Here is a 14,153-nt window from a genome sequence, read left to right on the forward strand (position 1 = left end):
CATTGTTATAAAATCCAGATTGTAAGATTCATTACCTGCCATTTACATCAACATAAAAAAAACAGGTATTTTAAACAAAAAGTTTGACATTCAAAAACAAATAAAAAGCATGATTTATAAAGATATAAATATCCATTAATTTAGATAGCTACTGTAAGAATGAGACTTTTAAAAATGCCAGTGTTCACAAGACTCCCTTTCATTCTAACTGCCTCTTTCCCACGTGTTGGTAATACCAGGAGTCTTAAGAGAGCTGCTGTGGTCAATGTCACATTCACCTAAGCCTCTTTTCTAAGCCTGTATCTGATGAGGAAAATGTGATGAATCTTCTGCCTCAGCTTTGATGCTAGGAAAAAAAAAAAAAGGTTATGTAGCCATGTAGCCAGTGAATCAAATCCATAAATTAAAATACAGCAGTGATGGAATATTTATAAACTACCCAGATGGTAAAGAGGCTCAGAAATTATTTTACTACATAGAGAAAATTCATCAAAACACTGACCATACCATCCATTTGGAAGCCAGAACTTAATTTCTTACCACCTGTAATTTATATAAATATTCACAATTTAAAGTGATAACAAATATTTAAAAGGTTTTAAAAACAGAATAATACAAACATTTTTATTGTTCTAAATTTAAAACAGTTGAATACAGGTAGTAATTCATAACATTTCACACCAAGTAAGGATATTTAGGAGATGTGATGGTTGTATATTTCTGGATTTCACACTGTTACAAACTGTAAATGCAGGTCTTCAAATGGTAGCAAACTGAAGCAGATACATTCTTTCTGGGTACTCGAGCACTTTGGTAAATTTAAACTTGGCTTTAGACAACTTTTAAGGAGGGTGTGAAGAAATCGTTTTGGCTGTCACCTTGTCTTTGAATGGATTTCCTTAACATTTAGCAGTGGAAAATCAATCTGCGTCTTTTTAGTACTCAGTTTTCAAGGTAAGACCTATTTCCTAGCTAAGCCTGTTACTTCAGTCTTCTTGAGAAATAAAAATGCAAAATTCCTCAGCAAAAGTGAAGTATAAGAAGTCTTACTCCTTTTAGAAGAATGTCATATCACCTAAAGAAACTATCTTTAGTCCAAAGGGAAAAAGAGTCCACTAGGCCATCACAGATTTCTCCTAGGATAGACCCAGACCACAGCAGCACACAGCTGCCACTGGCTTTGCTACAGGCACGCTCTTTGACACAAGGTGTTGGCAGGTGAGTCACTCAGCAAAAGACTGGCTGGTGGAGTGAGGCAGCTTTTCTGGCCTCTATTTCGAGGGGATAAATGGGAAAAGAAAGGAAGCTCCACTAATCTTATGGGCTGATCTTTTTTTTAATGCAAATACTTGCCACCTTAGAATCACATCTTCCAAGAGAGTAGTAGCTCCTCTCTTACCTTAGAGCTTGCCAAGACTGGGGCATAACACAAAAAAAAAACCTCATGAAATGCAGCCACACTGGTTTTCTTAACTTCTCTTTGACATTTCATATATAGTCACTTTCCATACTGCCATTTTCCCTCTTGGACAAAAATGGCCCAAGCAAAATAAGTTGGCAAATTATTTTTCTGATCCAATAATTACAGCTTCCTAGTCAGTCAATCCCCTCTCCTTAAGACAAGGCCTTGGAAATACTAACTTGGACAGTCACAGTAAAGACACCTTTCCTGAATGAGCTGTTGCTCTGTGTTAGTTATTGCTCATTAAACGATAAAGCTGCTAATAGGTGCCTAGGATGGCTGTTAAATAATTGAGATTGTTTGCTCAATACATTTGTGTTTGAATCAAAAGAAAAATCATACACTGCCTACTGTTTGACAAATACCACCTGTCAAAAACCAAAGCCTCATTTCTTTCCTTAGACAAAAAAAAAGTTGGACAGATCACAGAGATGTATTTGCCTCAAAAGTACAGAACACAACAAATATTTTTTGTATCTTAACTTTAAAGAGCTTTGTCCCTAAGTCATCTTCACTGTCCAATCTGGAAATACTAGGTGATTCATTCCCACTTGCTGGCTATCTTTAAAACCCAACTAAACTCTCTTAATTTTAGAGCTAAGAATCAATTATGGGCAGAACTACAACAGATGTTTTCAGGTGCATGGCTCAACATCAAGTTATTTTCTTGTCTCTGGGCTGGCAATGTTGCTTAATGTTTGCCACTCTCTATTACATGCAAACACTTCAGGCAAAAGACGAAGAACTGTGGTGAAGTCTCCAGGGCTCTACAGTAAGCTATCAGGGTGGCCTTCAATGGGGAAGGGACAGCCTCCAACACTAGACAGGCCTGTCACAGCACCAGACCAATGACTCATTCTCAGGACGGCCTGATCTAGAGGAGTCTCAACAACTGGCAAAACTCCATACAACCTCTAAGTAACTCACTTCTCCAGATCAACTTGAGTTTCACTTCCACTGGCATCCACAGTTTAAAGTTAAACTTGGTTACTAAGAAAATCAGTTGTGTTTGAAGCAAGTTGAAACACATAATCCAAAAGTGCTACAGACATATAGGCTCCCTGAAGGCTCCTTCCAGGTAGCTAGGTGCTAAGGATTACTCTGGTGGCAGAGCTGATTTCACGGGCCTCTTCTCCGGACGCTTACACTATGCAATGACAGTGTCAAAAATAAACATCCCTGGGCAGGGGCTGCCCACATTCTTGGGATTTAAGATCCCTTTACAATGTTTAACCATTTAGAGACATTCTTCCATGCCAACACACACACTTCTTCACACTGGTGAACAATAAGGGTTAATGTTGGATGCTGCTAGGGACATGCATTCAGATTATAAAATCTTGGTCTTTCCTAGGGTTAGCAGCCTAAATATCATCAAGTGTTCTCTAATAGTCCAGCATAATTGGAGAGTACAGCTACATACAAAACAGAAGTATAATAGAAAACTGATGTGATAAACCAGACCTTAGGGAGGACAGAATAAAAAGAAAGGAAGCTCCGCTAATCTTACAGGCTGATTTTTTTTTTAATGCAAATACTTGCCACTCAGGAGTGAAAAGCAAGGAAAGAATCCTCCACAAGCAGGAAGTAAAGGCTCACGCATGAGTGGGCACTCAGGCAACCAGCACTGTCTAGGGGCCCTCTGGGCTCCAGCAACCTGAACGTTCTGGAATACGGAATGTCATCAGCTCAAAGATTTTTAAAAGTTACATGAGAGGATCCAGAAAGTCACATATTCCCAATTCACATGGCTCCCTGGTTAATAGATGATTTCAAACACAAAATAGCCCCTTGAATATCAACCTGAAGCTTTTGATTCCAGGTTCAGGTTAAAAAAGGAAAACTGAAATCAAGGAGGGTGAGTGCTATTGGAGCTGAAGTACTTTCTAGTAGCTGAGGATATTTGATTAGTTCCTTGATACCTATGCAGAAGGGAATCTCTTTTTATGTTCTGCCTCCCAAAAGGAGACCCAACTGTGGTGATGCAAGTAAGAGCTTAACATGTTTCTGAGAATAGAACCAAAAAAACAGGCTGGCAGCTCTGGGTGATTCTCTAAGCATTGCATGAGCAAGTTCTCTGAGGTATGCCTATTCTAGTTAGAAGTACTAAAACTTTAGGCAGCATCTCTTCCCTCAAGAAGCTTACGATCCACTCTAAAAGAGGCCCAGGTAAAGTGCCAAAGAAGCAAAGAAACTTTGGGAGATAAAGGAGCTATTAATTCTGCTGCCTGAGGAGACCCATGCAAATGCAAAAAAAAAAAAAAGTCACAGGGATTCTGAACAGCAGCTGGGATGCCCAGCTCCATCCTCTGAGCTTCTTTCTGACACACCCTCCATGGCCCCAGCCCCAGGATGCAAACGTAAGACTCTACAGGAAACAGATCACTGTGTCAAGTCCAAAGACTAAACCCTGAAGAACAGGGAATAGCTATGATGTGTGGACATTACCCCCACCTACATGCCCATCAACAAGACAAAGGGGCCAAACAAGCCTGGTCTGGCCCTCATCCACTGGAGTAGAGATGAGTTAATGTTTCCAACAAGATTTTTTAATAAGTGGGAAACTTACTCTCTACCCCAATGTTTTAAAAAGCAAGCAAAAACCTCAAAACAGAATGTTCCCAGAGGAACTGTAAAGGTTGATTGTATGCATCATTTATCTTACTGTATTGTTCTTACCTAGTTATGAAAAGGTTTCTACCAATTACAGAGAAATAGTGTTGGTGGTACAGTGGTGAGCATAGCTGCCTTCCAATTACAGAGAAATAAAAATGAAAAGGCACTTAAGTGTCCACTTATAGATGAATAAAGATGTGTATATACACACACTGGAATATCAGCCATAAAAAGAATGAAATCTTGCGTTTTGTGATAACATGGACAGACCTACAGGGTATTATGTTAAGTGAAATAAATCATAGAAAGACAAATACTGTATGATTTCACTTACATGTGGGATCTAAAAAACAAAACAAACCAGCAAAACAGAAATAGACTCATAGGTAACAGGTAACAAACTAGATTATCGGTGAGGTCAGGTCAGAGAATGAAAAGTACAGTCTAGAGAATAGAGTCAATAATACTTAACAACTATGTATGCTGACAGACGGTAACTACACTTATTGTGGGTATCATTTTGTAATGTGTAAAATTACTGAATCACTAGGATATACAACTGAAACTACTAGGATATTGTACATCAATTATACTTCAATAACTAATTTTTAAAAAGAAAAGGCTTAGATATTTGGGATAATAAGGGCATTCAGAAAATAATATACTCTAATACAACATCATAAAGACAGGAGCCATTAACTCTATACCATTTCAAATGCACTTTTTACCTTTTTCATTAATTCACTTCTGGAAGTAAACTGTGGCAGGTCTTCTACTTCAATCCCGTCAGCCATTTCCATCACCTTGTCTAAAAGGTCTTTGTTGTAACTGCATAAAAAGTAGTTAAGATATAAACCTTGGAAGAATTACTTGTCACTGTGGGCTAACAAGAAAATGCAAGGAGCTAGACTTGTAAACTCAACTCTCAGAGGACTGATTTGATACTGCAGGGTAAACTGATACATGTGCAGCAGCAGGTAAGTTCTGGCTTTCAGATACAGAAGTGGCTCTGGGAATGCCAAAAGAACAGGTGTTTCAAGATTTGCAAAACAAAAAGATTTACAAAAATAGAGGCACTGTACATCTGACAGTACATATTCATGGATATGCTGTGAGGGCCAAATTCATTTTTTAAATATGTGGAATGCTGCTCTAATGAAAATAACATCACCTGTTCATTTGTCCAATTTTCTGATATTTGCCTAATACTGGATCCTGTGAACCAGGATTTCCCAGGGGTACCTGGAAGGCAGAAAAGATGGATGGATGCATCTGGCACTGCTTCCCCAAATCCTGTTCTAAAACTTCCAACATCTAAAAGCAAAACCAAGTGGCTTAGGACCGGAGGGACCACGTGACCAATCGGCCAGTCATAAACGGCACAGACACGGGAACCAAACCAAGTCATCTTATTATCCCAGCACAATTTCAGGTGGGGTAGAGGAGATACCTTATCAGACACTTCAAAAACAGTCCCTTGAAAGCATCTGTTATTTTCATATGAGGAAAGGATGAAAGGAAAAAAGGCTGGCTCGTGCTAAGGGTCCAGCAGATTGGGGAGTAGGGAGAAAAAGCCAAAGGCCACACAAATTACATCCTGCCATAAATGGCAAAACCCACTACTATTGCCAGAAGCTGCGTGGCCCCATATATCCTTCCCCCATCTCAATTTCTTCAATGTCAGTTGGGGATCTCAGTTTCTATCTCTGCTCGTTTGCCACGTGGGTGAAAGGAGCTAATGGACTAAAAGTACACTCTACAGAAGTGACGGTTTGAGCTAATAATAATACAAACAACAATGGCAACTTTAGTGCCCACCGTGTATTGAGCTCTTGATGGCGACCGGTGCCACGTGTTTTCACCCTTTAATATTTCAGTCATCACAAAAACTCGTTTTCCAAACGCGGACACTGGGGCTCAAGGAGCTTAAGTATCTCTCCGGGGGCCTCGCTAGGAAATCAGCCGTAGGCCTGGCCAGGGCCGGTGGAGGTTGCGGGCGGGCTCAGCCCCGGTCGGGAGGCAGCCCTAGGGGAGGGCTGTGGGTCGAAGGCAGGGACGGGGTCAGCCAGCCGGCAGGGGTCCGCACCTGCAGCCCAGGAAGAGGTGATTGGCCCAGACCATGGAAAGAGACAGCAGCTGGTCCAGGCGGCCGCCGCCGTCGGGCGGGTCGCGGTAGTCGGGCAGGTGGCGCAGGATGAACTCCATGCGGGCCTTCCACTGCTTCTCGCTCTCCGAGTAGGCGCGGAACTGCTCCGCGAAGTCGGTGGCCTGCCTCACTCCAGAGACCAGCTCCTCCACGGCTGCTGCCGCATCGCCACCCACCATGGCGCGCCTTCCGCTGCTGAGGACGGAACCCGCCCGCCGCCTTCCCGACTCGCAGTGCGCCACTTGCCAGCGGCTAGAGGGGCCCCGGCGGCCGGCGACTGCACGCAAAGACGGGCCTGGAGCGCCCTCGCGGGGCGGGGCGGCCTGGCCAGACCTGGTCCCTCTGACCTCCCACCGCCCGAGGCGCCAGGCGAGGGTCCGCTGAGACACTGCAGGGGTGGTTCTCGGCCGACGCCGCCGGGAACCGGTAGGGAAACGGGGGCCTCCAAGCACAGAGTCGCCTCCCCGCTATTAGGCAGCTGAATGCCGGCCAGAGCTGTGATGTGTCCTTGCCAGTGGTTGATTCCCAGAGGTTTAAACACCCTGCCCAGGTGATGGCCCAGCTTCCTAGAGCGAGTCATCCATCCAATTAAATACCTGCCAGGCCCTTTGCTAAGTGCTAAGGATGCAGTAGAGCATGCAGCCCTGCTCTAATGAACTTAACCATCTACTAGAGGAGGCACACATTAGAGAAATAATTACTCAAGTGAAAATATTCAACGCTGAAAAATTTTAATAAGGAGAGTCAGACAGCATGAATAGGCAAGGGACCTGATACAGACTTGGGGTACACGGAAATGATGCCCGGGAGCTGAGGGTTGCTTAACTTAACTCTTAGAGAATTTACTTACAGAGACAAGATCAGCTTTCCTCCCTCATCCTTTTTTTTAAAACATCTTTATTGAGATACAATTCACATACCATAAATTTCCCCCATTTAATGTATATAATTCAATGGTTTTAATGTATTCGCAGATATGTGCAACCATCAACACAATACAGAACGTTTTCATCACCCCCTAAGCAAACCCCATATCCATTAGCAATTTTTTCTTATTGCCTCCAGCCCCTGGCAACTTTTTTTTTTTTTTTGCATATGGTTGTCTAATTTTGCCTGTTTTGTCTCTATGGATTTCCTTCTCTGGACATTTAACATAAATGGAATCATACAATAATACAATAGGGAACCTATTAGATCAATAATCTCTCAAGGCCAATGAGGCTGAAGTGATTTCTCAGTTACTGTACTTGAGTGCTTCCAAGGATTGGAAACTCACCACTCACAAAGAAGCTCTTCCGTCTCAGTTGGGTTTTGCTACCTGACCCTAGAACAGACAGCAGAGTGACGCCAGCTCACCTGCTCATTTCCTATGCATACATCCATTCTGGCTCCTTCCAACATCTTTTGTGCCTAGTCTTTTGTGACTAGCTCTTTCACTTGTTTTCACTTGAAAACAACAATGTTTTCAAAGTTTATCCATGTTGTAGCATGAATCAATACTTCCTTTTTATAGTCAAATAACATTACATTGTATGGATATACCTCACTCTGTTTTAACCATTCATCAGTTGCTGAATAGTTGGATTGTTTCTGCATTTTGGCTATTAAGAATAATGTTGATATGAACATTCATGTAAAGTTTTGGTGCGGACATGTTTTCAGTTTATTTGACTATATAGTGAATTATTGGATCTAAATATTCAACTTTTTGAGAAACAGACATTGTTTTCCATAGCATCTGCACCATTCTGCCTTCCCACTAGCAATTTATGAGGGTTCCAATTTCTCTACATCCTTGCCAACACTTACTATTTTCCCTTTTTTGATTACAGCCATATTAGTGGGTACAAAGTTGTACCTCACTGTGGTTTTGTTTTGTATTTCCCTAAAGACTAATGATGTTGAGCATCTTCCATGTGTTTATTAGTGTTTATATGCTTTCTTTGGAGAAATATATATTCAGATCTCATGTCCTTTTTTAAAAAATATTTTTTAAAGCAATTTTAGTGTCAGCAAACTGAGCAGTAAATACAGAGAGTTTCCATATATCTCTTCTTCCTCCTCCGCCCACATACACATAGCCTCTGAATTATCAATATCTCCCACCAGAGTGGTACATTTGTTACACTGATACATCCTTATCATCCAAAGTCCATAGTTGACAGTAGGGTTCACTCTTGGCGTTGTACATTCTATGGATTTTGAAAATGTATAATGACATGTACCCACCATTATAGGATCATACAGAATAGTTATACTGCCCTAGAAATCTTAACAGTGTCTTTTGAAAAGTAAAAGTTTTACATTTTGATGAGCTCCAATTTACTTTTTCTTTTATAAGTGATGCTTTTTGGTCCTATCTAAGAAATCTTTGTCTAACCCAATGACATAAGATTTTCTGTATTTTTTTCTGGATGTTTACAGTTTTAGGTTTTCCATGTAGGTCTATGATTCATTTCAAGTTAATTTTTGTATGTGATGCAAGATAATGGGCTGTCAAGAGTGATAAAGGATATAATATCTTACCCTACGCAGACTAACAAGTTACCATGCCACAGTTTCAATGGCTGCTGGCAAAAGACATAAGACTCTTAAGGCAGAGAGAAAGGACTTTATGACTCACAGCATAGCAAGCAGGATGAGTTTCATGTTTGCATTTGTTCCCCTTGTCCCCTAAGTGCCACAGGGGCTATGCCAAAGGGCCCAGGTGGATGAAGTACAGACAGGAACAGTGGGTTTGTATCACAGCTGAGGAACCCCAAGCTTAAGGAGCATCAATCTTTTATAAAGGACTGCAAGCAAACCTGCCCAACCTTTGCCCCAGAGCATTACATTATCTTTTTTATCTGGACAGTAAACAAACTCACCCTTTGCTCTGAAAGTAGACACTATCTCTAGGCTGTCTCAAGGGCAAACATCCTTGAAAAAGCAGTCTGAAACAAAAAGGCAGTGAGTGTCTAACTCTTAAGAAGTGCAGATACATTAGAGACCCATGGAGAATTGTCTCCTAAAATAGGTTGAAATTATTCTTATTTTGCATATGGTTGTCTAATTGATCCAGGACAATTTGTTGAAAAGGCTATTCTTTTTCCATTCAATTACCTTGATACCTCTGTCAAAAATCGATTAACTGTGTATGTGTGAGTCTGTTTCTGGACATTCTCTTCTGTTCCATTGATTTATGTGTCTGTCTTTCTACCAATACCATATGATGTTGATTACTGTAGCTCAGTAGTTAGCAAGCTTTTTCTATAAAGGATGAGTTGTATTTCATTCCTGTGTCATACTTTTCTTTCTTTCTTCAACCATTTAAAAATGTAGAAAGCATTTTTAGCTTGTGGGCAATACAAAACAGACTGCAGCTAGATTTGGCCCATGGGACATGGTTTGCCAACCCCCGCTATAGTTTTATAATAAGTCTCCAGATCATTTGAGTTCTATGACTATGTTCTTTTATAAAGTGTATTGACTGTTTTAGTCTATTGCTTTTCAGTACAGACTTTAGCACTAGTGTATCAGTTTCTAGAACCATTTGGGAAAAATCAACATCTTAACAATAATGAAACTTCCAATCCATAAACACAGTATATCTCTCCATTTATTTAGGTCTTCCTGTTGTGATACATTTTTAAATCCATTGAAACATTAGATTTATACACATATTTACCATTTTATTTATTCTTCATTCCTTTTCTATCTCTTACCTTCCATCTGGTTTCATTTTTCTTCTACCTGAAAATTTTGTTAGCATGCCCTTTAATACAGATCTACTGGTGGAAAACTCACGTTTTTTAAAATTAAACTATCATTGATATAAAATCTTATAATGTTTTCACATACATAAAACAGTGGTTCAACATTCACCCATGTTATCAAGCCCTCACCCACTGCATTGTAGTCACTGTCTATCAACATAGTATGATGTTATGGAGTCATTAATTGTATCCTCCATGCTGTATAGCTGTCCCAGTGACCTACCTATGTTGTGACTGCCATGTACAGTCTGCGATGTATAGTGCCCCTTCATCCTCTTGTCCCTCCCCACCCACCCTCCAGAACCCTTCCCCTTTGGTAACCACTAGTCCCTTCTCGTTGTTTATGAGTCTACTGATCATTTTGCTCTTTCTGTTTTGCTTTGTTTTTATACTCTGCAAATGAGTGAAACCGTTTGGTACTTGTCTTTCTCTGCCTGACATATTTCACTGAGCATAATGCCCTCTAGCTCCATCTATGTTGTTGCAAATGGTAGGGTTTGTTTTCTTCTTTGGCTGAATGATATTCCATTGTGTGTATGTACCACCTCTGCTTTATCCATTCATCTATTGATGGACACCTAGGTTGCTTCCATATCTTGGCTATTGTAAATAGTGCAGCAGTAAATGTAGGGGTGCATATGTCTTTTTGAATCAAGGATTTTGTTCTCTTCAGGTAAATTCCTAGGAGTGGAATGACTAGGTCAAATGGTATTTCTATTTTTAGTTTTGAGGAACCTCCATATTGCTTTCTACAGCAGTTGAACCAATTTACATTCTTACAAACAGTGTAGAAGTGTTCCCTTTTCTCCACATCCTCACCAGCATTTGTTGTTTCTTGTCTTCTGGAAAGCAGCCATCCTAACTCGTGTGAGGTATCTCATTGCGGTTTTTATTTGCATTTCCCTGATGATTAGCGATGTGGAGCAAGCTCACTTTTTGTTAACCTGAAAATGACTTTATTTTGCCTTCTATATGAGTTAAACAGTTGCATAATAAATTTCTCCAAAAGCTAGTGACTTAAAACTGTAAACATTTATTGTCTCAGAGTATTGTGAGTTAGGAATTCAGGAGTGGTTTAGCTGGATGGTTCTGGCTCAAGGTCTCTATGAGGCTTCAATACATTTGCTGACAGTTGCTTCATTTATGTGAAGGCTTGTTCAGGGCTAGCAAAGCCACCTTTATGACAGCTCATTCACATGGCTGTTTGCCACAGTCTGTTTCTCACTACATGGGCCTCTCCACAGGGTTAGTTCAATGCCCTCGCATGGCAAGGGTCTTCCTCCAGAGTAAGCAAACCAAGAAAGAGCAAGGCAGAAGCCACAATATCTTTTATGACCTGGACTTTTAGGTCACATACCATCACTTCTAACTTATTCTGTTCATTAGAATACATCAGTAAGTCCAGACGCATTCAAGGGCAAGAGAATGAGGCTCCATCTTTGGGTGGAGTGTCAAAGAATTTATGAGAGTATTTTAAGCCACCAAACTTTCCTTTCTTTTCATTTCCTTTTCTCTTCTCTTCTCTTCTTTTTCCTTTTCTTTCTTCTCTTTCTTCCTCTTCTTCCACTTTCTGTTCCTTCTCTTTTCTCCTCTTAAGATTATCTTCTAGAGCATTCCTCACCAATTCTTTTGATCATGGAGCTAGAAATCTCAAAATAATTCTAGAAGATACTCTTGAAAAGAATCTAGAATGTTTCCTTTCAATTCTTTTACCATTAATTTATTTCTTATGTCTACATGACATTGGTTCCTAAGTTTAACATATCCTATATATTAGTGTCTCTATTATTTCCCTGTTAAGTAATCTGTTGCCTTTCTATTGAAAAAAACATACTTTTCCATTCTGAGGAAGTATCCATTGGTTCTCATTTTACTGAATTTTTAAATCAAGAATAAGTATATGATTTTATCACATGCATTTTCAATATTTATAATTTATATAATTTTTAAATTTAGAACTATTAATATGATGATTTATATTAGTAGATTTTCTAATATTGGAACTTATATCCATTCCTAGAATAAACTCCATTTGGTCACAATACATTATTCTTTCAGTATGCTTTTGGATTCTGTTTGCTAAAATTTTAATTAGGATTTTTGCATATTTATAAATGAAGTTGCCTATTTTTTTCTTTATTCTTGCAGTCTTTATACATTGTGGTATCAGTGTACTTATATTTGCTTTATGGGAAGAACTTGTAAGTTTTTCATTTTTTTCTAGGCTATGGAGCATGTTAAAAGTCACTGGAACCATCTGTTCTTTAAAGGTTACTAATTTGTAGAATTACACTGTAAAACAATGGTCCTAGTGTTTTGTCATTTCTTTTGTGGTAAGAAGGATAACTATTTGACAAATTACTTTGACAAATGTATTAAATTTATTTTATTATTATTTATTATAATTCATATATCTGTATATTACATTTATGCATGGTATTATTTATTTTATTAAAGTTATTTGGAAAAGTATTTTATGCAAATTGGTCTATTTTGGTTTTCTATCTTTAGTTTTCTGATAAACTTGTATGTTTATGTAGGTTTTTTATATTATTTTTCTAGCTTTTTGACTACCTATTTATTTATCTTTCTTTCATTTATGTTGATATCATTATTTAAGGCTATGCATTTTCCTTTGAGTACTACTTTAACTGTATTTATATATCCTTCCAAATGTTCATTTTTATTGTTTTCTAGAAAATTTTCAATTTTCAATTTGTATTTCCTCTTTTATCATGAGTTATTTAATATAGACTCCCTCTGCTACACACACACACACAAATAGGAAGGCACTTTTTGTTTGTTTTCTGAATGTTATAAGTGTAATTTATTATTTATTCTATAATACATTATTAATTACAATTATTAATACATAGTTAATAATAAAATATTTTATAATAATATCATTTATTCTATAAATAATATAGAATGCCATCTGTATTATTTTTACTGTGAGAATTTAATGAGATCTGGCTTGTAGACTAACATATAATCTTGTATGTGTGTGTGTGTGTGTGTGTGTGTGTGTGTATGTGTATATGTATACAAATATTCCAGAGCACTTGAAAAGAAAGTATATTCTCTATTCTCAGGACATAATGTTTGATGAATATCAATATCATCTACCTTTTTTATTTTGTTGTTTGGACTTCTACATCATTTAATTTCGACTACTTGATCTGTTTTGAACTGGGAAAGGTGAATCAAAGTGTTCTAAGATTAGTGTATTTGTCTAAATCTCCTTGCATTTCTGTAATTTCAATTACATGAAAGTTCCTGTTGTATTATTTGGTGCAGAGATATTCATAAATTTTCATGGTGAATTGTAGCCTTCAGGATTAAGAAGTACTTCCCTTTATCTTGTTTAAGGCTTTTTTGTCCTGAATTCTATGTTGTCAGATATTAAGACTTTTAATGTTTGTATTTTTCTGGTATACCATTTTGTGTGTGTGTGTATCCCTTCATTAGTAACCTTTCTGAATCATTTGGTCTTAGATGTATACAGCCTAGAATTGGATTGGGCTTTGCTATCTATTTTGAAAGCAATTTTAAAAATAGATGAGTTAAACCCATTTATATTTATTGAGATGACAGAAATATTTGGTCTCCATTATGTCATATTATTTCATGTTATATTTTCATTATGTACCTTTTATTTGCCCATTTTCTTAATGTAGTTTTCATATTTAGGAAGGTTTGTATTTTGTTCTAGAAGTTACCTTTGTAAAATACCCTTTATCCACTCTATTTTGGGACTGTATCTTAATGAGCTGTAATAAAATTATCTTGTGATCTTATCCTCTTTCCCTCGCCCCTCTTTCATCATCCAGTCAATAGAATTATCAATCCTAGTGTTTATGTTAAATATGCTTAAGCTTCTACTTAATTTGAAAACATAAAACACTATCAGTGAGCTCATTCTTATTCCCAACTTCTCTTTCTCTTCTGCAGTTTTTTGTTAGTAATGAGAAATTTCTAAGTATTAAACTATTTCTAAGTATTAACATCTGCATTCTGATCTGTCACCCTAATTTCTGTATTTGCTTTATTCTTATTTCTACAGTTAAATACACTGAATACTCAAGGAAGGACCCTTTATCCTGATTTCTTCAGGCTTGCTCACTGATGTTGAGATTGCTCTCCTAGGCTTCTAGGGGGTGGTTCCTCAGCAAGG

At 38.3% G+C, this 14,153-nt stretch overlaps 1 protein-coding gene across 1 annotated transcript; it reads right to left on the reverse strand.

The window, feature by feature from the left end:
- CDKN2AIPNL (CDKN2A interacting protein N-terminal like) lies at positions 1 to 6,462 on the reverse strand. Its single transcript, XM_036898375.2, has 3 exons — positions 6,165 to 6,462; positions 4,807 to 4,906; positions 1 to 346 (listed from the first exon to the last, which is right to left on the reverse strand). Exons 1-3 carry the CDS (start codon positions 6,401 to 6,403, stop codon positions 335 to 337), a joined length of 351 nt encoding a protein of 116 aa, XP_036754270.1. The 5' UTR covers positions 6,404 to 6,462; the 3' UTR covers positions 1 to 334.
- Between the last annotated feature and the right edge of the window lie 7,691 nt (positions 6,463 to 14,153).

Source organism: Manis pentadactyla, chromosome 13 (assembly GCF_030020395.1).
Source record: "Manis pentadactyla isolate mManPen7 chromosome 13, mManPen7.hap1, whole genome shotgun sequence".
Taxonomy (NCBI): Eukaryota; Metazoa; Chordata; class Mammalia; order Pholidota; family Manidae; genus Manis; species Manis pentadactyla.

Bases quoted from the DNA above. Each gene is read 5' to 3' on its own strand.
- CDKN2AIPNL (XM_036898375.2), bottom strand. From the start codon at position 6,403: ATGGTGGGTGGCGATGCGGCAGCAGCCGTGGAGGAGCTGGTCTCTGGA. The intron at 4,907-6,164 runs GTGCGGACCCCT...CTTTTTATGCAG, and splicing joins CACCTCTTCCTGGGCTGCAG to TTACAACAAAGACCTTTTAG.